This window comes from Barbatula barbatula (assembly GCF_947034865.1).
Source record: "Barbatula barbatula genome assembly, chromosome: 23".
In the NCBI taxonomy this organism is placed as follows: domain Eukaryota; kingdom Metazoa; phylum Chordata; class Actinopteri; order Cypriniformes; family Nemacheilidae; genus Barbatula; species Barbatula barbatula.
Genome location: NC_136786.1, coordinates 14,287,782 through 14,315,121, shown reverse-complemented (window position 1 = coordinate 14,315,121; position 27,340 = coordinate 14,287,782). Strand labels below are relative to the sequence as shown.

Genomic DNA, 27,340 nt, shown 5'->3' with positions numbered 1-27,340 from the left:
GTCAGGCTTCTTTGAGCCAGATCTGAGCAACAAACAAAACTCTGTGACCTTTGAGGAATAATTTATTTTGCTAACTAAAAGTCTATTTTTCCCCTCAGTCTTGATTCTTTCTGAATTACTGAGATTTTGTTTTATATTCTAATGCGCTGTACAGCCTCTTCTGAATGTACTGATGAAGACGTTTTTATTGTTCTGTTGCTATAGCATCCTAACGTCTTGATCTTGTAAATAAGGCATGTTAACCCAAGTTAACCATGGGTCACATTCCAGTCCTTTGAAATGACCTCTGCACACTGTCTTCTATTGCCTGGGCATGCCTTGTAACAGCGGGTGAGAGGTTTAATGCTTAATGCACAGCCGCTGAAACGAGCAGGAGATTATCATCGCAACGGAATTGGGTTTAGACCTGTCCAAAACATCATCTCTCCTTCTGTTTTGAAAAGAGCTACATAAAAGGATGTTATCATGCTTCATGGCTGTTTGACACCAGTGATGTCTCTGATGGATTTTCCACATTGACTTTTTTCAATTGTAACTTTGATTTGAACAGAAGTCAGAACTGTATCCAACTTGATGATTGTGCTCTGTAATCCAATGTAAAAGCTTCACTGAATAATGACTCAAACTCCAGAGTGGGTTTTTCCGGTGTTAAAGGGCTTGAATAGGAATGACTCCTATCCAGTTAAATTTATTTGGGGAAATTATGTGGGTCACACCTCTGGTTTTGTGTCTTAAGGTCTTTGCACATGAAGTCCGAAATTTTCAGATGCGCTTTTTCGTATTTGGCGCTTGTTTGTATGGTGTCTTTGAATTGTTGAAAAAATGCCTCTCAAAATGCATGCTGTGGGTGCGGAAAACGCAGAAAACCGAACCAAGTCCAAATTTTTTATGACAGACAGAAATATTGGAGGCAAATGTGATTGACACAACGTGAGGTCGTATTTATTTTTTAACGTGCGGATATTTCGGATGTAAATTTCGGACTGAATGTCCAATGGCCTTAAGAGTTGTAAGATCCAAACTTGTTCTTCTCCATATTTTAAATGGTATCTTGAACTGAGGGGCAGTGCATCAATTTAAGCATCTTGTGTACACGTATGCGTAGTTTTAACTGTAAAATGCACTTTATTTTCTTTATGAGAAAGGCACAAATTACTTATCTGCAAAACAATATTATACAAATTATAACCAACATGCACTTATTAACTGAGACATTGTAAAACATTGTGTTAACGTGTTGTATATTTTTCCAAGGTGTTAGTTGTATACTTGAATTGCTTTGGTTAGTTTAATGAATCGAGAAATCTTGTTAATTTTGTATTAAAAGAATGTGCTGTGCATTACAAATATCCTCGCCTGGGTTTATTCACACTTGCACATCAATTGGCTAAGTGCCTCGATCCACTGTTGCCAGGGCGATCCAAGTCTCAGCGGTACTGTTTCCATAGAGACACGAGTCTCTGAATCAAAACTGTCGTGTTTCCATGACGAAGGCACTCAGGGGTTGAAGCAGAATGCGATCTGATTTCACAAGATTCGTCAGATTTATTGTCACGAGACCAATCCAACTGCAGGCCAGACACTAGACGCTACAGCACCGAGACACTAGACACTACCGAGTGAACACAATTCGCTGTTACATAATATCAGGTAGTTTAATTAATCACATCGGGTCAGTTCACACAAATATTCCCGACTTCAAATCTCCACACACATCTAGTATTATATATACTTCATGCAGACTCCAAAAATGTACAGAGCTGAGCACTGAACAAATTCAATCCATGTGTTTTTGCTGACTTCATCATGCTTAATCGTTTTAGTCACTATATACAGCCACAGAATAAAATGTAAAGACCCTTGCAGATTTTCAGTTAATCTGCATTTCTAGATGTATTGTGGCCATTCCAGTTCAATTTCTACTGAATTTCAACAAGAGCAAACATCAGGAGTGATAAAATCAACCAACAGCAATGTGAAAGATTGACAAGCATGACAAGACTTGAAAGACATGATGTAATTTTGAACTATACATGTATAGATATTACTGCTCTATTGCTCAAAAGTAAATATGAACATGTTTTCTGTGCTATATTATAGGTCTGAAAAAATACAGAACATATTTTCTTTTTATTTTGACCTTTTTCTCCAGTTTTCACTTTCTGCAAATAAATGACATAGAAACAATATTTTTATTTGACATTAGGTAGAAATATTAGTAGCAAACAGAATAAAACAAAACTGATTTCCCCCAAACACATACCTAGAACATACCTTGTTGTAAACCCTTGTGAGTGTATTTTTTTTGTGCATCATTATATAATGTTAGTCAGACCAGTCATTGTCCTCTAGCTCAGATTCGTCCTCAGAATCGCTGTATTCCACGGCTATGCGGCGAGACAAGATCGTGGCCACATCATTGCCCACCGGCTCTCGTTTTGCCTGCTGCTCCTGCTGCTCTTGAACTTTTTTCAGCTGAATACCTGCACACACATGAGCAATAACTCAAGAGACTCAAAATAGTAACAAAAAATCTAACAGAAGGAACTACAAAAACATCAATACACTTTTAATGTGACATGGCAAATGCATTACACATATAGTTCATACCCATTCTTATTGCTGACAGCAGGTCGCTCCGTGCATCGTTTACGGGGTGGGCTTCATTAGGCACAGAGGGCCGTTTGGGAGTGATGGATTGGGTTGCGCTGGGAGGAGGGGGCGGGGCTACAGGTGGTGGAGGGGCAGCCATTGGTCCAAGAGGAGCAGGTGGGGCATAGCCCGTGGCTGCTCCCATTGGTCCTAGATGGCCTGGAGGAAGGACTGGTCCCACAGACGGCATAGCAAAAGCTGTTTGCCCTGATGGGATAGCAGCTGCGGGTGGAGGTGGTAGCCCAGAATTCATGTAATCCAAACTGTTGAGCGATGCAGAAGACGAAAATCAATCCTGGCTGACATAATATAATCTCACGAATCATAATCTGTTATGCTATTTAGAATCAGTCACTGCAATATGTTGACCGTAAGGTGGCAGCATTTGTTTATATTATACATACTGCATACTTCTGATATACATAAGAGATAAAAAAGTGCATGGAAATCATATTCGTAAATAGTCAATTTCCTTTAGATTAAACTAAATAAAACCAACAAACCTGTAATTGACAGGTGGCAGAGTCATGGAGCCATTCATTGCGTTTCCTGCCGGTGGAGGGGGCGGGGCCTGGTGTGGACGACCCAGTGTACCAGAACGGTATGCCATAGACCCACCCCTGTAGTCCTGCTCCATGTTCATTTGAGTATGAGCAGACAGAGCTGCCATACTAGGCGGAGGCCCTGAATAAGTGTGTGCATGGCCAGTGTGATTGGCCATAGAGAGATAGCCGTGATCTGCTTGATCTTGTCCATGAAACCTAAAACAGAAGAAAAGAACATTGCATTTCTAAGTAGATTAATGAAATTGAGTTTAAATGTGTGCCCTTCAGAAGTACTGCATCACCTGTGTTCAGGGGACATTGTGCCTTCTGTAGACCCTCCTCTGTGCACAGTGTGAGAATGTCGATGGTCAGGTCTCAGTTCTTTATCGAAGGCCATCATGTTCCATTCCTGCCTGCGGTTTCGTGCTTTTCGCACCTTTTTCACCTCCCTCTGAAGTGTGCCGTCTACACACCGTCTCTGCTCCTGTTATGAATTACCAAACCACAATCAATCAAAAGCAAGTGAGTCATTATGGCAATTGTTGGATAGATGTCCAACCTTTTGCCGTCTCTTCTCTTTTCTCTTGTCTTCTGTATCTTGTAGCATCTTCTCCTTCCACAGGTCAAAGAAGTAAGAGGGGTCAGTGTAGAACTTCAGCCCTTCTTTGTCATCATCTCTATAGCAACCAAGAGGTCAGAGTTGCAAGAAAACATGTCATTTCTGTGTATGATTCTTTCTTTTTATTCAAAGCTATAAAAAAATACTCTTAATGATTAATTCAATAAAACAACTTCAGTTCCAAAAAAATGTATGAAGTGCTTTTATGAAAAAAAATATTTGAAGAAATCTTCCTGTGTCTCCTTTGACCGTCTGGTTTTCCAGAAGTGCTATTAATTGGCGATGAATTATTCATGCACAAAGAACTTTGTTAACTGCATTTAGCTGGACAGACAGAGAAATGTGAGTCACTGCAATGTCTCTATATTTTGGAACATTCCTTCCACATATTCTGCATTAGATCTGTTTAAGTATTTATGAGCGCTCTGTCTCTTGAGAAGAGACATTCCCATGAACTACATCTGCCAGTTTTAAGAATTCATGGCTGTTTATGTTCCTTAATCATACTTCAGACCTGGGTCAGAAATAAATGCCACGGGGCAAAGCTTGCCCCTTATTGGATTTTAGACAATTAAGCCAACTATAAAAACACATACATGACATATAAAATATTTAAAACCCAAACTGAACTACATTTACATTTAGTCATTTAGCAGACACTTTTATCCACTGGGGGAGCAATAAGCGACCCAAGTTAGAACTAAACGAAAGAGAATGAAGCTTAAAATGTAGGCTTTTGTCAATAATAAGTGATGATTAAGACAACTTAAAATTAACCAATAAAGTACCATTTTCAATTCAAGATGACACAATGATCATTCTGAGAATCATGAGAAGCTGAGGATTATGGGAAGAAACGACTCTGATATATACGCATTCACACATACATTCATACCTGTAGGGTGTGAGAATATTGAGAGGTGGAGGCTTGTCACTTAAATTGTACATATCCACCACAGGGGTTGGAACGCTGCTCTTGGACACCACTTGCTGGTCTTGCACGGTAGAGCTTTTAAAAGCCTTTCTCATGTTGATGTCCTGAAGAGACACTGCGCAGAGGTAAAGAGAGCAAGAGAGATTGATTACACCTGCACTCCAGAGTGTGTAAAGTAAACTCCAGTATTGATCTTTTAATTGAAAAAAGAGATGAGAGCACTCCTTTTGGTGCGGGTAATAGAGAAATGTGGGTTGCGAGATATTTTGCATTATTTATTTTTGGTTTGGACGAATACAGGGGTATTGATCTCACACTGGAGCCATATAACCTCAGCGATTTCTTTTAGGACAGAATGAGACGTTGAAATTTGTTATTTATCGACAATGACCCTGAGCCCTTGTTTCCCAGAAGCGCACTCACCCTCCTCAACCGTAGAGTCCAGCTGAGTGACCTTGACGGCAAGTCGGTCAATTCGATCCTGCAGAGAGTTCGCCCGCAAATAGAACAGGTTTGCCTCGTTGAAGAGCTCTCCAAATATGTCTTCAGCATGTTTACCTGACAAAAATAGGTATCAATATGGCATGATTAAAAAATAAATACTAACTCTTAATATTACAGTTCCTAAATTTAGCTTTTGTTTTTTAGTTAAGGCTTTTTACTTTATGTATAAATTCTAAACCTTTAAAATGAAGGAAAATAAAATACATAAGCTACGGGTGCATTCTTGTTAGTAGAAAGTAGAAAAGGCTAACATTTGAGCAACAAATGTAAAAAAAAATACAGGTCTTTGTTTATCACCCTCAACCAAGGCTATTAATAACTGTAGTTTTAAACAAAGAAGACAGGAAAGTATTTACAGGAAGGAAGAGTATATGTTCCTTTCAGATTCCTGCCCTGTGACCCTATGCATACACATACAGTATATATTACAAACCATGCACAGCACCCCCACAAACACACAAAAAGCATGTAAACACACGCGCACACTATTTCTGTCCATGCATACTGAGTCTACAACTCTGTCTTCAAGTGCAATGGTCTGTCATTTATTTTTAATCGACACAGCTGCTGAAAGGCCTCTCCTTCCACAGGCATCCACTAAACACAGAAAAGACACTTCAGGGAATTTCTGGGTTTTTGAGTTGGTGGATGGACAGAAGACAAGATGGATGGATGGACAAATCAGTTAAAAACTTCTCATTCTAAATGCATAATGGTCTTATGTAAGACAATCTGAAGGAACGGAAAGGGAAAGTTCTGTGAGGCAAAATGAACTATTAATAGAATATTTTCCTTAAGCATCATAAACTGGACAAATCCTCACCACCACAACATTAGTTTCATGTGTTCAAATGTACGGAAAATTTTAACAAAATTTCTGAACAACAATCAGACAGTACAAATAACTTCATTTTTACATTTGCTGAAGAAAATTGAAGCTGTCCAATTAAATTCAGGTTGGTATGGAGATGCTAAGGTGTTCTGAGTTTTTATCACAGTGCTATGCCAAAAATAAATATATATCTCAGTAATAATGTCACTAAATTGACAATGAATGAATACTTTATTCTGCTGTATTTTATAGTTAAGAGTTTGGGTTAGTCTACAATAAATATAAATATCTTAAAGTTGCAATCTAATTTTTTTTTCGTAATAACATTAAAAATCAGTGTTCAAAACCATTTCCTCATCTTACCCCGATTCGCACTGTTAAGCTATACTAAGTCAATTTATGACTTGAGCCGTCAGGTTTGATTTTGAAGGAATCTTTGTGCCCCGACATTTAATGTTTCAAACAGAGATGGCGATATAGGCAAAAGTTACAGATTGCAGCTTTGATCAATCTACCGTCCCTTATTAGACTGTTTGGTAAACTTGTGTGTGTGTGTAAGAAAGACTCACTGAGACTGCTGAGTTGGCGTATTATAGCAGAAAGTGTGTTGTTCATGACACACTCAAGCTCACTGCCTATGCCATCGGGCAGCACTCCCCGGCACAGGTGCCTGGGCTCGATGTTCCTCTTTACCAGCGGCATGGCTTTCCCTTATACAGCTGCACCCCACTCTGCCTGCGAGAGAAAACACACACATGCACAAGTTAGCGCAACAAAACAAGATCTTACCATCATATTTACTCCGTTTCAAATCTATTTGTTCATGTGGATAAATGCTGCTCGTATTATATAAAACACCCACACTGGGAGAACACGAATGTTCTAATGAAACTGGGACAACTGTAGATCAAGAAAAAGAAAATTAGCCTCTTAGACCAGTCAAAAACCAGACAGACCTCTGACCTGGAACCCCAAGCTGCTAAAGTTCAGCTTAAGTGAACCTCAATCTATCCAAATGCAAAACAAGAGACACAGAGAGGCACAGGCATGCATACTCACATGCAGTAATGGGGATGTATTTTGGCCTAAAACCGAACCAAAGAAGAGCCGCAGGCAGCCTCCCATGTCAGGATTACAAGGCATTAGGAAAAACAGTCTTAGTCAAACTAATCCCGATCATCACCCTGGTTGCACTTCTGTAAATCAAAGGAACCCAAAATACTCAAACCAATAATTTTATTCTAAAGGAAACGTGACATTCCCATTTCTTATTATTAGTCTTCCGAATTCAAGTTTTAAAAATATGTATTTTGTTTCAAAACATGTTATAGTGTATACACTGGGTAGAATGCATATACTGTAAATTATTATTATTATTTACATTATAAAGGCTGAGGCTACATAAATATCATTTATATTTACTACCTACATATCGAACAATAACATGAAAAGCACATCTATATGCAGTCATCTATATACATCATATCGACACATGAAAGTTTCTTCGTCCTAACATAAGAAGCCTATTAACTAAGCCGTGTCAGCTGGTTCAACTGGACGCCATGATAGAATGCTCCCATCTGTGAAATAAAAACCCCACAGTGATTGGCCAGCTGAGAGGCCATCTGTTGTGTGATTGGCTAAGGGGGTTTGAAAGTCAAAGATTAGGTACAAGAACAAAAGGATGGTGGGACAGCATCTCAGAGGTCATCTTATCTGCCTGTTTCTCTGCTTCCTGTTTTCCAGCTCCACACCCATCTGTCAGCTTCCTGTTCCTCTCAATGTCACATTTCTGACTTCCTGTCGTCCCAAACAGCCAGAACAATGATGCAGTGGGGGTGTGAAGCAAATCCCTCACTTCCACACAATCACACCAATTAAATAACGTACATGTAACCACTTATTTCCATCCTTGTCCCACTAAAAATAACTATGAATACAACTTTTGACAACTTCTTGTAAACAGGCCTTGATGGAAGCTGTTGAGTTTTGTTTTCATTTTCTGCGCATAATTATTAAATATTAATAAAATCTTGCATTGTAAAATGTTCTGAATGGCACGTGTTTAAAATCTACTAAAATTAAAAAAAAGGACGAAATTTTGTGATACGGTGTGACAGCAGTTATAAAAACTACCAAGAAGATAAATCTCTCTAATGCTGTTTCAGAGATATTCATAATAATATAAAACAATATATAAACAATTTCTTTCTAAATGTCTACTATGTCACACCACAGGACACGTGTACTGTATATTTTTCGACTACCCAGATGTGCTCCGAATCTGCATCTGAACAATGCCTGTGCCATACATACATAATAATAACATTTACCATAGTAACCGCATATAAACCGATACCAAGCACCAAGCCATCTGTCCGTTGTATTTTCACATATCGCTTGCAGAACCTGTTCAGCTAATCTTTGAAATTGAAAACTTTACACAAACTCTGCCACATTATATCCCACCTAAAGCTTAAAAAGCATTGCAAATATGTTATTAAGCCTGACACACCACAAACACTGCTGTTGTTATATCTAATGAGGTACATGCCTATGAGTGTTGTAATGTGTTTATTAAGCAGAGCGGCATTGTAATCCTGCAGTGCACGGCAGTAGGGACACAATCCACACTAATTACATAGTGCATTGAATTAGGACCGCGGTGGGAAGGGGGCCAAGGGATACAGAAAAGACAAAGAGAATGTGAGTGAGTGTCACGAAAAGAGACCCAAACTGTGTGTGCGAGATTGCCGGACGGGCAAATTTGAGGATCTTTTAATAACAAGGAGAAACTGCATTGAAGTGATCCAGAACGCTTGTAAAGAGTGAGAGAGTAAAGGGAAAGCGTGTTTGTTTGTGTATGTGGAGCAAGAGGATGAAAGTATGGGTTGGGGGGGGTGGGGTAATGGGGGAGGGAGAGGGGCAGGGGACCTCAGGGAAGCCACTCTGAAAGGTTCCCGGGACAATAGCTCTCCGTTCACTCGGCAACAGAGGAGTTCTCCCATGCATGCTCAATTCCCTCCCCCATCCCAGCCTTCGCTCCGCCAACCCCACCCCACTTGATTCTTCAAATAAAAGAAGCACTCCTGCCTCTCTTTGCATTCAGCAGCCTTCTTTGCCTACTTCAGTGTCTACTGCAAAACAACACAGACAACATACAGAAGCTATCTTGAACATGTAGATGGGATGCACAGTCAAAATGGGATGCGGTGTGCATTACAGCCCTATAGCTGCTGCTGACAGGCTTTGAAGTCCATCAGACCCATCCCGTGACCACAGGAGGCCACATCCTGTCTAAACTAGGGGGGGGGCACGCTCCCACTCCCTAAACGCGTATTTACACGCATAAACTCCGTTAAGGACAGAACAGCGATGCATTAGTTATTCCTGAAGTACAGCACATCAGTGCACGTAAGAGCGCATTAATATTTCAAGTGATAACGTCAGACATGAGGAAGGACTCTGAATGTCACATCATATTTTACAAGAACGTGTCTAATGCGCGTATTTAATCTTAAAATGAAGATTATTCATTAACAGTCGTTGAAAGTTTTTTTTGTTTTGTTTATAGATAAAAAGTCGAAAACGAAGTTATTAAAATAATGCATGCATCATGTTATATGATATCAGTTTACTTACAGAGCAGTTTCAGTATTCGCTTTGATAAAATAACATAAACTTTCCATTCTTGATGATAATATTTAGTGCAGTTACGCGAAAAACCGGCTGTTTTTGATATTTTAATGTTGTATTATTATTTCAAGAGTCATTGCAATACTAATAAACAAATCACAAAAGAAACAAACACCGCATGTTCCACTTATTACGTAAATGTCGATAAACAGTAAAATAACAAGTGCCCTATAATACAATCATTAAATGAGCGAAAATAAACAAGTGACTGATGCTTACCAAAAGTGTATTTTTTCGAGATATATATTGCTCACATGTCCAAGCCCTCAGCGGTCCGGATTGCTATTCTGTGTCTCCATCGGTCTGACCATTCCAAACAATCTGCTTGGGGCGGGGTGTATTGGGTTGGGTACACCAATCAGGATTGGAGAATAAGATTTTTTTGCGCGACCGTTTGTCACACGCGGCCTATCAGAGGTGGGAGCGAAGATGACTGACAGAAAGCCTCCAGTCATAAACCATAGGGAGGCCGTGCGAGGGCGGGCTTTAGCTGCTATTGAAGTGGGTGGATGAAGTGGGCTTTAAACTCACGTTAGGGCCCAGCAAAACCGCGAAGGCAGAATTAAAATGCTTTATAAATAACTCTTAGTTACTGTGCCGTACAGTGTGATAGTTATTTTCATTTTTTCAAATATGGCGAATGTAACTGTTACCTCAAAGATTTATCTTTATAGATATGAGCAATTAAACAAATACCAAATCTAACCAAGTCAGTAACTGCATTAACTAATCTACTGCTCTGTAACCTTATTAACTGCATTAACTCATATACTGCACCGTAACTTTAATAACTGCATTAACTCATATACTGCACCGTAACTTTAATAACTGCATCAACTTCAACAACTGCATTAACTCACCTATTGCACTGCAACTTTAATAGCCAATGTCAATAATTTATGCATAGGCCTACCTAAGTCACTTGCACTATTTTAGTCTAAATTATTATCTGTTCATATCCACCTGTACATTAATGTTCATAGTATATTGTCATCTGTATATATTGTTCATAGTATATACCTACTGTCATATTTTCATAGAACACACCTACTGCAAAATATTTTTATAGTCCATGCCCACTGTATTATATTCTCACTATTGTATTCTGTATTTATTCTAACTGTATATCCTGCACTTGCTAACTGCACTTCTGGTTAGACCTAAACTACATTTCGTTACACTGTACTTGTATATGTGTAATGACAATAAAGTTGAATCTAATCTAATCATCTGATCACATTTTTCAAAATAAAAGCTCATGGCTATATTGCTAAATGTAATACAAAATGTGTAGACGTTTCACCGAACGCTCGCGACTGACCCAAGGGTAACTTCCGGTGTGTGTTTTGTAATAACAAAGATCTTATTTATGTCCGTATTAATATTTTGTTGTATATTATTTGTATTAAATAACATTAAAACGATTTGGAAGTTATGAAGTCTTTGCGGAGTCCACCGTAAATTGAGTTCGCGACACATTTTGTAGACGTTTTTGACGGTGAAAGCGTCTATACGGGCAAGCCAACACTTACTCACACAAGCAAGCAAACAGAGAAACTTGTTTTTCATGTATTTTAAACGCTTCCACTTTTATTGTAAGGATATTTGTTTCATGTAAAATATTTTAATACAATACAGTACAATGCATGTTTAACCTGCTGTCCACACAACTAGTTTTGTCATGAAGTTCCAAGGCTGATCTTTCACGTGTCATAGTCGGTAAGACAGCAGAATGGAAGTTGCTGACCTCTCCAAACGTAAAACCAAAACATTAAATTATTAACTACTAAAATCAAGTATGCTGTTTTTATTTTTATGGTAGCCTTCTACCAGTATGATCCAGCAGAGGGCACTAGAGGTTCTCATTATGCTTCCGTCAGCAGCTTCAGCACAGAGAATTCGGTCCCAGCATTGGGTAGAGTGCTTGAATCTGTGTTTGTGTGTGCATTTGTGTAAGGGCAGAAGGACACACAAACAGTATGACAGAAAGCCATTCTGTCTTTGCTGGCAGTCACATAGCAGCTTTAGTCTTGGTGAGGTCGAAGGACTTTCAGAGTGAGGGCAAGAGGGACTGAGCTTAAAATAATTGGTGGTATGGTGAATATTCACCGTAAGCAGAACCAGTTCTCTCTACAGCGTGCAGCTGTACAGTACCACATATAGAGAATGTTTGTTGCTTTTTCTTTTTTTCATGTGAAGTATCACAAACTTGCAGCGAAGACTTTAACAATCACCAATGGAACAAATGTCAGTTTTTCTTAGTCTATGATTTTCATTTAGTTTCTCTCACATTTTATCAGCGGAGGATAATGTCGGCTGTATGATACTGTGACGTGTTAGATTAGTTGGTTTCATGTGCAGTTATTGTTCCTGTGGTGCACAGCAAGTGCCCAGAAAAGTACATTCTCGCTGCTGGGCACTGTGAGGGGGCATGGCCTGACTCAGTAGCGGTGGGTCTGATGGGAGTACTGTGGGGGCTGCTGGGAGGTAGAGGAGTATCCCATGCTGCTTTGGGGCAATGATGTGCTTGGTCCTGGGTTCTGGTAGGCAGCATGTGGATTGGAGCGCTGGAACACAGAACAAACAGATTTAGCATCTTCAAAACATGAGATTTGTAAACATGCTGGAAAAGTACGACCAAATGTTTTTTATACTGTAGCCATCTGGGCTTTCGCTGAATGATGGTAATTTTGTAAAAGACGTAAAAAATGTGTTACCTGGTAATCTGAGGTCATGATCAGGCCACTTGAGGTAGTAGTGGGCGGAACCACTCTCACCTTTTTAAGAGGCGGGCCTTGTGCGTGGCTGTTGTCAGGGTTACCAGTGTGCCCCGCCCCATTGGTATGATTGTTCCCCTGCTGTTGCTGCTGCTGGTTTTTCTGGAGAGAGAGGGTAATTTTATTTTATGCTGCTTTATAAAAGCCTATGTTAAAAGAAACTGAGTAAATAGGTTTATAATTTTTTATGCAGTTCAGTGCAGCACACACAGGAAATCCAACAAAGACTCATTAACAAAACTTTACTTGTAGCAACGCTTCTGCTATGCTTTCAATTCCATTCAAATATATAAACACACATAAACACACAAAAACATTGAATAAAAAAAGAAAAGAAACCCACATTTCTTACTTTGTCTGCCTTGTCCTCAGGCTCCTCTTCTGTAAGGAATTCTCGTTTGGGATAAGGAATCTGGCAGCCAGCAAAGACGCTTAAAGAAACACAGATAAATTTGTTTTAAGAGAATATCTCATCCTCTTTTGGTTGGATTCATTCTTGTGCACACACTTTGTATATAATCCTAACCACAACAGCATAATGTCTTAATGCTATTTTAAATCTAGGCTTGATGTCACTCACTCAGATGTGGGTAAAGGCTCCTCTAGGAAGTATGGATCTTGCATGGCTTGCTCAGATGTGATTCGGCGTATTGGGTCCATGGTGAGCAGCTTTTGCAGCTGAGAGGGAGTTCATAAATTTATTGTTCCTATAATAGAATTGAAATTTCTAATCGTAAATCTGCCATTCTTTAAGGCCACTCACCAAGTGGAATGCTTTGCTGTCGGGTTTGACTTTATGTTTCTCCATATACTTTATAAGGCTGCAGTTAGTGTACCTACAGTGAGAGGGACAAGCATCAGCAATCCAATCAAAACAAATCAACCTAGCCAATGAACAATAATATAGATGAAATCAAACTAACGTATTCCTTCTAAAGTCCTTCATCAACGTAGAGTGTTCCGGCATCTTCTTAATGTCCTCCCAGTCTTTGTCTGAGAAGAAAATCAGATAAGGCTTTGAGATTACCAGTGCTGTCATCTGAAGAAATTCAAATTTGCCTTTTTTCCACAGGATTATTTTTAACAGGGAAAATTTTATTTGTAACTAGTAACCAATTAGTTTAGTGTGACCTTAAAACTCAGCAAAGTTTTACTGAATTGACTACATTTAATGGATGTATAAGCAGCACCTGCAGGAAAACCCATGACATTGAAGATACGGTCCAGCTGATCGTGATGGTATGGATTACTGGTCTTAATATCCTCCTGTCGACAGTGGAAGATCGGCTCTGAGGTCAAAAGCTCAGCAAAGATACAGCCAATCGCCCAAATATCTAAAAAACAGAGTTGAAAAAAAGTGTTTAAAAGAAGAAAATGAATCGCAATAAATTTATTTTAAACACATTCCTCTCACAAACTAACATCTCACCGATGGCTTTGGTGTAATGTCTGGCTCCCAGCAGAAGTTCTGGTGCTCTGTACCAGAATGTAACTACTACAGGGTCCAGATCTGCTAAAGGCTTCAGTGGTGAATTGAACAGCCGTGCGAAACCCATATCCGCTGCAACAAGTACAGAATGAAATGCTTATGATAGTGAAGCAAAGCAACCACAGGCAACGCATTTGTGTAATTTTGGCAAGCAGAGAATAGAAACAGAACTGATGTCATACCTATCTTCACACGTCCTCTTTCGGGACCTTCTCCCATTACCAATATGTTAGCAGGTTTCTGTGGCAATACAGTTCAAAAGTCAGTTTAGCTTAAAGACTGACTCACTACATGGTGCATCTGTAAATTTGTATTCTGCAAAACGTTTTATAAATGTACAATATATATAGATGTTTTGCAACACCTGCCAACTGAGAAAATGTAAGACCACAAAAAACATCTAAGGCAGTAAAACTAAATTTTCTGTGTCATTTATTTTCACACCTTGACAAAACTATTTAGTTTTTTCTTGTAAATTTATGATGACAGTGTTTGTCTCTCGCATAATATACAACATAAGAAAGTCTCTAAATAAATGACTGGCACAGTAGCTTAATTTAATATACTAAGCTGAAGCCAAATTTTTGTCCTTTGGACCCTGGCTGCAGGTTATGCAGTTTAAGCAAACTCCGTAATTGAAACTGTCATCATCAAATCAGATCAATTCCATTAAAATTCTGCCACCTACTGGAATTAGTCATGATATTCCTGCTAATCTGTCTACTTTCATATCAATCAACTCACACAATGATTTTAATATACTCAGGAGCGAGATGACTCAGGACCGAGAAGTGGGATTTGACAGCCCTCCTTTCATCAGTCATCTCACTTGCCAAAACATTTCATGACAAGAATGATAAACATGTCAGATGAAACACTTCTGGATGGATGTGATCACACGCATGTACGGTTTATTCCAAAGCTCTCACTCTTCGACTGAACACACACTCTCACCAGATCTCTGTGCAGGACCCAGTTTGCGTGTAAATAGTGAATGCCATCCAGGATCTGGTAGAGCAAAGACTTCACCATCCCACGCGGCAACTGAAGAGGCTTTTTATTGGCTTTGGAGGCTCTGTGGAACTTGATGATGTGCTGCAAAGACACGCACACCCTCAGCAAAACGCATATACAAATATTTGTGCGCTTGTGCATAAGCGAATGTATTTTACCCAGAGGTCGTGTTCGGCGTAGTCGAAGAGAAGCCACACTTTGCGGTCTGCATGTGACAGGAAAACCTTCTGCAGTGAGATCACGTTGGGGTGCTTCAGTTCACGCAGCAGCTGCAGGGAGCAAATGAGAACAAACACAAATGCACATGCTGAGACAGATATCTATAGTTCACCCACAAAACCCAAAGTACACAAAATCACATTGGGCTGGAGTGTGTTTGTTAAACAAGGCACATTTTAATAGATCAGCACAGATCTACAATTTGGCCCACATTTTGGATTCGACATTTTAAGGGGGCTAAATAAATATGCGTGTATTTCATGATCTATAAATTATTTTGTTAACGTAATTTCTTAACATTGTAGACAAGCATTTGCAGAACAACTCAAGAATCTCTTATTCTTCATCCTGGCTGCTATATATTTAATGCAGCAATTATGCCCAACATAAAAATAGACAGCAATTAAGTTTTTTTATTCTAAGAAGATGTTACTCTTGCACCTCACGGACCATTGACCATTTCTGGATCATTTTACAGAGGCCATTATTCATTGTCATAAATGTGTAGACATTTATGTCCTAAACAATTTACAGTAAAAGAGTTTCAGTATATTGAGAATATCTAGATTTATTATCTCGCTATTCATTAACATAAGTGTTTACAGACGTTTACTCATTATCTACCAAACATCCCCAATCTGCCATTGTTTGGACAAATAGGTAGTGCAGACCCAGAGTCACACCATTGGTTGAGCCAGAAGTTAACATGGAGCAACTCGAGCAAACAGAGCAACGATTTCAATGCGATGTGTTTACACACTTAAGGAGGTCAACCCACAAACGACTGAGTTAAAAGATTATGCGATTCAGGAAGAAACTATTCTGAGATATCAACACGCTCCATATGTTTTAAGAAACGTTTTTAACCAGGATGGCATAGAAAGCTACTTTATCTGAAGAAGATGCTCATGATAGTAAAGCTTGAAATGTACTTACTGCAATCTCTCTGCAGGCAGACATAGAGATCCCAGTGCCTTCAATCTGCTTCAGGGCATAATCTTTATCATCCTTCCTGCAAATGGAGATATCGGCGACCACAATTACCTTTCAGTACGATTTCCAAATCTATACTTACAAAACACCTGCAAAAGGAATACACTTAGAAAGACTACTTCATCAGGTCTAAAGGGCCCCCCACAATTTGATTTCATTCTGTTAACAAACCTTTCAATATTCAAGTGTTACAAAATTCTGAATGTATTCAGATGTTAGCCACAAAAAAACGCACATAAGCCTATTAAAACTCCCAATGCCCTGTCCAGTTCTGGAGAACAAATTAGCTACAAACCGCTCATAAACAGCCAGCTCTTACAGTGAATAAAAACATCTTTAAACACTTAGTGCCTTCAAACAAAACTTTGGCCCCCAGGCTGTCTGGACCTTGATAGTTTGGCTTTGGGCCTGTCTGATGGGTCTCACACAAAGCCTGGCATCTTCGAACGAACTTAACTGATAAGACGTTCCATTCTTCTTCTGCCAAGGGATCACATTTGGTGTAAACAAAAGACACCAAAACATCAAGAACCAAAACTATCAAGTGAGTGAATGATGAATAAAAACAAAGGAAGACCATCCGTGACAGTTCTTAATACAAGAAAAAGTTATGTAAATGCATAATTTATTATGCAAAAACGTTTTTGTGATAGGAGGAATACCGTTCCAGCTGTCTCAATGTGACCACCAATGCCCCGCAGACAATGAGGGCTTTTTCCGTCAAACCACACACAAGATTAGTAAAATGTAGTGACTTATTGGTCCATTTTTATTCTCTGAAGTCACAGCTCTAATTTCTTGCTAATTAACGTAAAAGTATTTGAGTCATGGTTAATTTGTTACTGTGGGTAATTAATGGTGTACATTCGCACGCTGCAGATCGAATGAGAAATTCAATAAAGGCTTGCATGGGCGTGGTGTCCATTCACGAGGTATGACAAATATGTTTAAATGTACATTCTAGCAATTGTAGAAAAATGAAACCCACATGCTATAACGCAATCTTTAGTCTTTTGATCACGATTATATATGAAGGTAATTTTTTGTCTTGATTTAGACGGAGAGTACAGATAAATCCCTGTGTTATGCCTTTCGGCAAGTTACCAAAAACATAGAGCAAAATAATTTAAACTCCCTTTTCCCCGAAAAGACTTCTAATAAAACACACCTCGCAATTCCAATTCGCAGCATTCTTGGATGAATCATTCAAACCTATTCATGGTTATTTCGCTGCTTTCCAAGAGAAAGGTCATTAGTAATTCATTTAAAATACTGTTAAAATGACCTGGTGTTAATATGGCATGCATTAACAGTAGTCTCTATATCCCTCATTAGGTCATTCAAGACAACAAATACTTTTTTCATGCAAGTCTGCTGCTGTCACAAACCAGTACTAAGCAAGTCTCTTCAGTGCTTCATCGATGTTTTAAGATCCTTTCCATAAGTACCCACATCAGCTGTGTCATTGACGCACATTGTGTAATTGCAGAGATACTCCAATAGGCCGACAGAGAGAAAGATAAGCGAGAGTCCTGCAGTGACCTGTAAAGAATCACGTGAACCCAAGAGATGCTCCTGTAAACCTGTGAAGTGGGGCGGATGCAGCAGTACGCAGATACCGATCTCCATGGCAATAGCTCAAGAGTAACGTCAAATCCATCATCGCTGCGTTTATGTATAGATATAACGTTTCTTTGTGATCTACAAAATATGTGATTTGTCTGCACATACACATCACTGCACCTCTTTTAAAGATATGCAAAAAAACACATTGCGTGTTGTTTTGTTAACGTGTTGTGTCGACATCTAAATCTGCATTTTAATTAAAAGGATAAGCTCGTGCAAGAACCGTGACGTGACACGCTGCACCAGTTCACGTTTATTTTAATGGCACGTCAAACACAACAACACATCTACCTTCTGGCGTACATTTGCAATACCTTAAAAATAAGGTCTCACTGATACTACGAGCTGTCCACATAACTTTCGCTATCAATGCGGGAAATGTGTCTTGCTAAAACTCGGAGATGGTGAACAACAAGAGCTTTTTTCGTGTTAAAAACCCGATTGCGACAAAACGCAGGCCTGCACAAGTCCATCCTGCAAACTCACCCATCTTTCCTTTTTGCTTTGTACACATGGCCATACGTTCCCCGTCCAACTTTACATCCCTCGTACTCAAAAAGATCCTCGACGCGTTCTCTCTCCCCGGTGAGCTTCACTTTGAAATCATAGTCCATTTTCACCGCTATTCTGACGATCCGGGATGTGGTTTCCCTTTAAAGCGCCGCTGGGGAGGCAACTTACTTCAAGCCCGTGCAGACAATTAGTTGCCTTCCCTCGCGTCGCTTTCAGCTCAACTAAAGAGTCCACATTTACGGCGGCTGAAACAATATGTGAACGACGTGTTGTTTTGATGGGCCGAAAACCCCGACGTGTTATTGAATTATCCGTCTCTTTTTTTTTATTTCTCTGCAACTGCGTTGCACAGCCGGTCTCTCACCCGGGAGAGTTGAGCGTTCACTTACGGTACTGTCGCAAAATGACGTGAATGCTCCTACCAACAGACGGCGAGCAATAGGCTTTGTGGCGCACCACGTGGATTTTAACTCTTTAGCTAAAGAGTGCTTTTGTTTTGCGTTTCACCATTGTTCTTCTGGTAAATCGACAAAACGCCTCAGTTTGTAATGACGTAATGACAACAATTTTGCAGATCTCAAAAATAGCTGCAGTCCCCACCAATGTTGTTGTTTTGCACATTGCGGACGATCGCTCTGCGTTTTTAAAGCACAGATTTTAGTCAATTTATACATTCACACCATAAAAGAAAAAAAATTATCTGCATGTACGATTTAAATTTTTCAATGTTATGGTAAAATATACAATATATTGTATATATAATAAGGTTCTCGCGGCCATGGGAACCAGGAAATGTTGGAATATTAAATTTGTGATTTGTATGCCTGGAAAGCTCATTTAAAGTTCTACAGTAAAAATTCAATTTCTAATTTATACTTAAAATAATCAAGACTAGGAGGAGGTCTTTGTTGTAGGCTTTGTAAAATCCTTATCACGCAAAGACGAATAAATGCAATGGAAATTCATTGGTAACACGGTGATTGAACCCTGAAAACATTCAAGACGATCTTAATATAATTAAGTTTAGCATTACTTAATTGTATGTTTACACAGAATTCTATATTTTGCTCAACAACAAATAACTATATAAAAATCTGACATGAATAATAAATCAAATGTGAAATAATCCGTGTACTAAAACAATGATACGCATCTATTCTAGTGGGAACGATTTGTTGAGCACATGGTAGTTATCCGGACAGTTGTTGGTGTAGCTCCGTTGGTCCCATCTTGGCTAGTACATTGTAATCAGAGCGGAGAGGAAAGAGAACTCGTTCATATTACAGCTGCTGTTTCAGGTACATAAATATCTATCACTATATTGCACCGTGTTGTTCCCATTCTCTATAGTGGTAATGTATGTCATATGTTCTGTTACCTTCTCCTGTCAGTGACAGTTTTGTTATCTAGTCAAAATAATGATCTAAACCTTTCATTGGCTCACAGTTAGCTTGGCAGCAATCCGTCGACACCATCAAATGTGTTGCGCATTTAAAATGACAGCTCGCTCCTCTGCATGACTTGCGTTTGACCGATAACAGGCGACTCTGACAGATTCATGACAAATTCGGGATGTGAAGTTCGCCATGTGTGTACTGCCAGTCGGGGCTTTTTATTGTCTCTCGGGTAGGTTGCTAGCTGACATGGAGCCGACTTTTTCTTTGTCATGTCCCTCCTTAGAGCGATGCTGAGTGGACAGTCGATGTGTCAGTCAGCATTTCTGGCTAGCTCATTGGTTGTGAATCTGACAGCGTCAGTTTGGGTGCTTTACTTGTTCTGCGGTGCTTTCTGTCTGTGGCCTACATTATACAGCAATACTGCTTGAAATTATAAGGTTGTTTTTTACGATGATAGATTTGACGCGATTGTGAAGAGCACTTGGTTATCGGCGCGTGTCAGAGGTGTTTTTTCTTTTCACTTTGAGGATTTACGGATAGCCTTTGTATGGCGTTCATTTTGTCGTGCTGTCCGTTAATGGTGGCTGCATTAGATATAAGTTAACGCCTCATAGTATCTTTAAATATATGTTGTATTTTGGATCTGCATTTTGTGTCAGAAATAATCACTGGGGTTTTCATTATAAAGTATCAAATACATCCTGGATGAAGTTTGCTATGACTCTTTGTTATTGGTTTTCCATGTCAAACAGACTGGTGTCATTTTATTCTGATGTCTTTATTATTATAGACAATGTTTTTTTTTACTGATGAGCTTGTCTTTTTTATTGTAGATATTAGGTGAGGTGGTCAAATTCCAGTCACATTTCTGACTATGATGCAAGCAACACAGTAGGGTCATCATCAGGAAAACATGTAAATGTATTAATAACTTTAATCTCTTTCTTGTCTTTGGTATGTCTCTGAGCAGCGGTGTCTGTGGTGATGGACCCTCCCGGCGGGCGAGACGAGCGTCATCGTCAAGCGGAGCGGCTTCGACGGGAGGAGGCATACTATCACTTTATTAATGAACTTAGTGAGGAGGAGTACAGACTGATGAGAGACAGCAATCTCCTGGGAACACCTGGTGAGAACACGTAATATATGATGCTTTTGGATATGTTTGATTAAAAATATTTTGTTCTTCGGTCTCTTGTCATCCTAGATATTCTTTTTTTGTTTGGTCTCTATATTTAAACAAAAGCACATTTACCACTTAAGTACCCTATCATCACTAATAATACACTTAGTCACATTGAAGCTTCCACATAAAGCACGGTGAATTCACCAAACCTAGCCTGAAACTCAAATTAACAAAAGAAGTCTTATGTATAAGGTGTGTCTGGTTACAGGTGAAGTCACAGCAGAGGAGCTGAGGCAGCGCCTGGATGGTGCAAAGGAGCGTGTGTCATCTCAGCCACGCCCCGAACCACGGCCACAAAACAGTGAGGCAGAGGGCAGCAGCGGTGAGAGAATTAAATAACGCTATTAAAAAATAATACACTGGATTTGTTTTAAGTGTGTTAATAGTGCGTGTACATCATTAAAGGATGTGAATTTGTGAAATATCTTAAAAAGTAATTTTTTCAGGTGCTGTTGAGCCAGGTGCAGAGACATCTAACGGGGATTCCCTACTGGAATGGCTGAACACGTTTCGGCGCACAGGAAATGCCACCCGCAGCGGACAGAGCGGAAACCAAACTTGGCGTGCTGTCAGCCGTACAAACCCCAACAGCGGCGAGTTCCGCTTTAGCCTTGAGATAAACATCAACCACGAGCAGCCTGAACCTGGAGAGCACAGTGACGCGACCGATCCCACCGAACTCCCAATGCCTCCTCCCCCACCATCATCTGCACCGGCCCCATACAATCCCTCACGGTCTGCACCTTATTCGCTTCAACACCCGACGCCATATCCTACAACCAGACCCACTTTGGGAAGGAGAGCTGCGGTTCGCCGCACACGTAGTACTGCGGCTCCCCCTGTAACAACATCTTTGACCTCACAAGCTCCTCCTGCGGCCCTCAGAAGGAACCTGCCTTCTTTCCCAAGCTCTCCCCCTTCACAGGCTCCACTCTTAAATCCATCACAAGAGCTGGATAGTGGTGCTGTAAGGAGTCAGATACAGGTCACAACCTCTTCGGTTAATGCAGGGGAGGGGCAGAATGGAAATGAAGACCCTGACTGCCCCAATGCTCAGTCTGGCTCCCAAGTAGTGTCAGCTGGCAGAGAGCCACGAAACAGTAGGACTCGTTCTCGTGGTCGTGTGCGCAGAGCAACAGGAACGGGAAGTGCACGCTCCTCGAGACGCAGTCGATCCCCCCTAGACAGAAATCCCACTTCTAGTAGTAGCCCCACCCATAGTAACAACACGGCCCCAGTGGAGTCCCGTGGAAGTACTGCTGTTGCTGTGGAGATGGGAGAGGCTGTAGTTGAGCCAGCCGCTCTTGCAGATCCTCTCCCTGAAGCAGGTGAGGAAGAGGGGGAGACACCTGCGGCAGGTGGTGGAGGGGTGCGACGCCACCCTACAATCATGCTGGATCTTCAAGTGCGGCGTATCAGGCCAGGGGAGAACCGTGACAGGGACAGCATTGCCAGTCGTACTCGTTCTCGTGCCAGAGCTGCTGAGAACACGGTTACCTTTGAGAGCGACAGCGGTGGCTTTCGTCGGACCATTTCCCGCTCCGAGCGTGCAGGAATCCGAACTTACGTCAGCACTATACGCATCCCATTACGCCGCATTTCGGAAACAGGCCTGGGCGAGCCTAGCTCAACAGCACTGCGCTCCATCTTGCGCCAGATCATGACCGGCTTCGGGGAGCTTAGTTCCCTCATGGAGACGGAAGCCAATTCAGAGGCTCCTGTGCCCAATCAGGACTCCGCTCTGGGTGCTGGAGGCCAGGCATTCCGTGTCAATGGCAACGAGGGCGGTGCAACCCACGGTGGAGTGGAATCGGCACAAGAAGGTTTAGTTGAGGCTGAGGAGGAAGGCCAGGTACGAGTGAACAGAACTGGGACAGAAGGACGGCCTAACAGCAGAGACACAAATAATCTGGTGGAGAACGGCACGTTGCCCATTTTAAGGCTGGCACACTTTTTCCTTCTCAATGAAGATGAAGATGAGGAACATCCACGGGGCCTCACCAAAGAACAGATCGACAATCTGGTCACACGCACTTACGGTCAGGTCAACCTGGAGGGCGAGCAGGGCCGTGCTTGCAGCGTGTGCATCAATGAGTATGCTCAAGGCAACAAGCTGCGCCGATTGCCCTGCGCCCACGAGTTCCACATCCATTGCATTGATCGCTGGCTATCTGAAAACAACACCTGCCCCATCTGCAGGCAGCCTATTCTGTCCAGCCACCAAGAATGATGTCAGGCGCACGCTATTAATCAACAAACTGAGGAACTGACATCACCGTTGGTGGTGTCTGTATATAGTGCTTCAATGTTTTCATTCTCTGAGATCCATTGTATTCAAGCTCAAGGTAGAAACCAAAAGCAGAAAAAGACTATAATGCAGAGATTTAAAAAAGCTTTATTTTTTTAGACTCCATTTGTTTTCTGCATTTGATGTCATCTTCCATTCTTGCTCCTTTATGCTTTGTGGACATTTTATTAACAGGCATTGAGACTAACGCTAAAGCAGATATTGGTGGCTTCAAAAAGGAATTCTACAGATAGACCTTTCAAACTCCGAGGACGTGTAAATATATGAATGTCTGTGTTTTTGGTTTTAAAATTGAGAAACTTGGTTAATTAGCATTTTAAAAAGAAATGTTTGCTTTTAAGCGCTTGCTGCAGAATTCACCAGTTTGAAGCTCTTATGACAAAATCATCCATTTAAATGCTCTTGGGCAGATTTCTTTTAAATGCGTTTTCAATCAATGCAGGTTTTAGTGTGATGTGTATGAAGTCGATAAGCAGAGTATGGGATACATATGGTCATAGATCATTTTTGTCACTGTGGTTTCTCTGTGATTCCAGACTTATAAGGATTAATCTTTATGAAGTTCCAGTGCGTGCATCTGCGTATTTATGTAAAGGGTAACAGCAATTGTCGTTTCCGTCAACACTAAATAACACAGAATTTTAATTTAAAAGGGTCATTGTCACTATGGACTGAATATGCTTTCCAGTGTCATTACATTTCTAATGAGAACAAGCCATTTGCGTTTGAACTACAGATTTGGAGTGAAAATGGGATTATATGATATTGTATGATCTAAGTGCATGCTTGAGTTGTCTTTGGTTTACCTGCGTATATACACGATAAAGCCCTTCAACACCCAGCACATAGCTCATAACGTTTTCATGTCAAGTGATTATCAATCTTAGATTTTTGTCCTAATTCCTAAAGCACTTGTCACCAACTGCCCTAAGGGGCAGTCCATTCAAGCCTGTCACTGGCCAGACTTCTTCCAGGTTGATATAAGAAATGAAGACTTGAACGGGCAATGAAAGATATTGAATGATGATTAAATACTAAGCATACTTATGTTTGTTATTTAAGATTTTAAGCTTTGTATCACACACGTCACTGTCCTTCCTCTACCCACAAGAAAGCATTGAAGTACGGTTTCCCTTATGGCCTTGTCTGAAAGCTCAGTTTCCTCAAAGTCACCTTTACGTACTGTTTATGCAGTGCAGCTTGTTTACCACTTTGGACGGTGTGAAATAGGAATTCTGAATGAATGTAGTCGTACCTTTATTCTTTTAAAGGTATACTTTTCCTAAATGTAAAATAGATGTCTGCTTATCTCGATTAAAACAAAGACAGGGTGACTTCTGTTATCAAACAACTGTGCTTCATGTTTGTGTTTTTCTTGTATACAAGAAATCCCTTTATTTTGTCTGTATGTTGTGAGGATGATGTTACATAAAATGTGCGAGTAGTAAGAGTGCGTGTAGCAAATGTTTATGTATATTTCTGTCGGGAGCTAAATGGAATAGAATGGGTTTATTTGAGAGAGGGGATCTTTGGCCATGAAGTTTAGATATTTAATAATGACAAATTGACATCATTGAACTATGACTATGTATTATGTTATAATGTGATGCTAAGAACAGAGGAATATGTATTCTGATATTATGTAATATAATAAAACATTGATTTTCCTTCTCCGTTCCTTAACACTTGAAGTGAAAATTGCTTTTATTATTTCTCAAAAACAATTTCATCATTCATTTTCCCATATGTTGTTCAAAACCTGTATATGATTCTTACTTCTGTGAGACATTTAGAAGACATTTTTTTATCATCTTGTCTAAAAAATAGTCTGTACGGGTCTGAAATAACACGAGGACGAGTAAACAGTAAAATACATGTAATTCTTAGATACACTGTGCCGTTAAAATATTAGTCTCCTTTGCATGTCATTTTAAATTACGCGCTGCGTGTGACTTACATTTATTAGTTTATTTTTTCCTGGCTTCAAAATACTTGAATTGAAACCACCAATATCAGAGCTTCAATACAGCAACGTACAACTGGGACAGGCGGAGTCTGATGACGAAACGCACGCGGATTCGCTAATACGTACCCAGTAGTGAAGTTTATGCGACGGATTAGCAGGATGGCAGAAGCGCGTACCCACTCCAGTGCGCGCGGTTGAGGGTGACCTATCATCAGGAACCATGTCGCCTCCCTCAAACTCCGCATCCCTGTGGCCCGCATACCCCCACTGAGTTCCCGAACCACGAGCATGCCATCATCTCGCTGCTGGAAGCCCCACACATGCGTGCACAATGTATTTCAACAGACGCTCCAAGAAGATCCACAGCGAGGGAGGTAAGCGTGACATAATCTGCCCAGACCTGCGATATATATCCTTGTGGTTTGCAGAGCACTTTGCGCGACACATCGGGTGTCTTGTATTTCCTTTCGTTTCTAATGGGTGTCATTGAATATGCATTTCTATAGGCTACTATAATAAATTAAGCTTGCGGTAAACAAGCGGCCCAGTATTAACCCAGCCCTCCATCAGCATCGGAAATTAGCTATGTGTTTATATGCATCGGGTAAAAAAGGAGATGTGATTGAAACGCCCAGCAGCATCGGATATACTCCACCTGTCCAGTTATCTGATGCCGGCGAGCTGTGTTGTAGGTGACCTGTCATTTTCGCTGTGCAAACAGATGGGTTACCCGGGTGATGTTTTGTTACCAATTGGGTGGGAGTGAGAAACTGAGTGTTCTTTTGAGATAAGCTGTGAAACGATTAAAATGAGTCTTATCAATATCTGCATGCACCTTGCAGTGAGAAAGTCCTGTGTAACACGTGACTCTTTAAAGCGCTCAAACTTTGTAAGCTCATAGAAGGCCTCACCTGTTGAGATCATGTGTATCTGGTTAAAATATAAAAGCAATTTATACGTTGTCTTGCAGCCAGTACTGTTTGAGATACACCAATGTTTAGTAAAGTTATTTAGTAGCTTAGTTTTTGGCTAATTTTGTATAACTCCGGTATTTTAACTCATGAAAATTGTAGTTTTATATAGTATGCACATTTAATATACAAGCATATAAATAAATAACGACTTTGTTTGATCGTTTTCACTTTTGCACTCTGTTTAATTCAGAATGTAACATGTGCAGTCTATGTAAGCTATTTTAATTATATTGTTTTTTGTTAAAGTGGATTAAACGTTGCTTTCACAATGTTTGCAACATAGGGTAAAATTTTTATAATCAAGCCACTGAAAACATTACGTATTGCTTCCTTGCAGGATAGATTCAGTGTAAATGGAAACGTGCCACAAAGACAATTATCATTATTGGGAGCCTAAGTTGGACCTTAAATACATCATTTCCCAGACTTCAGTATAGTGCGCTGCAAGTTCGAAAGCACTTAATGTGCTAAACAGCAGCCATGAATCTTGAGATTTGAACCGTGGTGGCAGGTTTGAGAGATTGCGGTGTGTGGCAGCAGATCTGTTTATTTGGCAGGGCATTGTGGGTAATGTCACAGAGGGAGAAGTCTTTTGACTGACAGATATGCATTGTGGATTACACTGAACCTTTGTTCAAAGTGTTTTGTTTGGCCTGCTTTGACCCGGCATGTTCCAGAATTAACATGCAGGGGCCATATTGTTGGAAGCTAATTTGTAATTCTGTGAAATACGCAGTTCTGGAATGTTGGATGCCATTCATTAAATTTGTTAATGCAAATAAGGAGCATTTTGGTTTTCCTGGCAATCTTTAATATGTATACTTTATTACTTATGTACCCTAAACGTTAGAACTTTGCTGTAGCCGGTAAGTGTTTTGGACAGGGTTATTTGGTCATTAATCCATTTAGTTCAACTCACCTCAGCAGATGACTGACAGATTTTTGCCTTTAGCGTTGCTCCCCATATGGTCAGTTCATGTATGACAGAGCTGAAAACAGAATCAATTCAAGCTTTAAGTGATACATGCATTCATAAATACATTTGTAATTTATGTGTAAGTTAGTCGTTCCATGATTCGTACAATGATGGAAAAAACAA

The 27,340-nt window shown here is 40.2% G+C and overlaps 4 protein-coding genes across 13 annotated transcripts in view; 2 read left to right on the top strand and 2 right to left on the bottom strand.

Annotated features, from left to right (window-relative positions):
* Positions 1-1,109: 1,109 nt before the first annotated feature.
* Positions 1,110-10,105, bottom strand: wasf3b (WASP family member 3b). 6 transcript variants are annotated; one of them, XR_013788283.1, is made up of 11 exons: positions 10,002-10,087; positions 7,146-7,282; positions 6,656-6,821; positions 5,174-5,308; positions 4,712-4,865; positions 3,757-3,874; positions 3,500-3,681; positions 3,156-3,413; positions 2,611-2,915; positions 2,264-2,483; positions 1,633-2,162 (listed from the first exon to the last, which is right to left on the bottom strand). XR_013788283.1 is itself a non-coding variant. In XM_079487620.1 (10 exons), exons 3-10 carry the CDS (start codon positions 6,786-6,788, stop codon positions 2,326-2,328), a joined length of 1,443 nt encoding a protein of 480 aa, XP_079343746.1. In that variant the 5' UTR covers positions 6,789-6,821; positions 7,146-7,282; positions 10,002-10,105; the 3' UTR covers positions 1,110-2,325. The 6 variants fall into 6 exon arrangements, 2 of the variants coding, with proteins under 2 accessions (XP_079343746.1, XP_079343745.1); XR_013788284.1 differs by having other exon boundaries at positions 1,639-2,162; positions 2,275-2,483; XR_013788281.1 differs by lacking the exon at positions 7,146-7,282 and having other exon boundaries at positions 1,110-2,162; positions 2,275-2,483; positions 10,002-10,096.
* Positions 10,106-11,268: 1,163 nt separating this feature from the next.
* On the bottom strand, positions 11,269-19,054 carry cdk8 (cyclin dependent kinase 8). 2 transcript variants are annotated; one of them, XM_079487857.1, is made up of 13 exons: positions 18,387-19,054; positions 16,218-16,293; positions 15,221-15,331; positions 15,003-15,143; positions 14,231-14,288; positions 13,989-14,120; positions 13,750-13,893; positions 13,483-13,552; positions 13,323-13,395; positions 13,140-13,237; positions 12,912-12,990; positions 12,500-12,661; positions 11,269-12,349 (listed from the first exon to the last, which is right to left on the bottom strand). In XM_079487857.1, exons 1-13 carry the CDS (start codon positions 18,512-18,514, stop codon positions 12,224-12,226), a joined length of 1,398 nt encoding a protein of 465 aa, XP_079343983.1. In that variant the 5' UTR covers positions 18,515-19,054; the 3' UTR covers positions 11,269-12,223. The 2 variants fall into 2 exon arrangements, with proteins under 2 accessions (XP_079343983.1, XP_079343982.1); XM_079487856.1 differs by having other exon boundaries at positions 11,320-12,349; positions 12,903-12,990; positions 18,387-18,929.
* A 528-nt stretch (positions 19,055-19,582) lies between these two features.
* Positions 19,583-24,983, top strand: rnf6 (ring finger protein (C3H2C3 type) 6). Its single transcript, XM_079487855.1, has 4 exons — positions 19,583-19,711; positions 20,781-20,936; positions 21,202-21,315; positions 21,440-24,983. The coding sequence occupies exons 1-4, from the start codon at positions 19,597-19,599 to the stop codon at positions 23,221-23,223; spliced, it is 2,169 nt and encodes a 722-aa protein (XP_079343981.1). The 5' UTR covers positions 19,583-19,596; the 3' UTR covers positions 23,224-24,983.
* A 427-nt stretch (positions 24,984-25,410) lies between these two features.
* Positions 25,411-27,340, top strand: part of atp8a2 (ATPase phospholipid transporting 8A2) — a 42,521-nt gene continuing 40,591 nt past the window's right edge. For 2 of the 4 annotated variants that reach the window (XR_013788297.1, XM_079487852.1), the window contains exon 1: positions 25,411-25,641. Coding sequence is in view for 2 of the 4 variants with exons in the window: in XM_079487852.1 (XP_079343978.1) it covers positions 25,599-25,641 (43 nt within the window). In the remaining 2 variants the exon portion in view is untranslated. The remainder of the gene's footprint in view (positions 25,642-27,340) is intronic. The other 2 variants (XR_013788298.1, XM_079487851.1) reach the window with 2 other exon arrangements.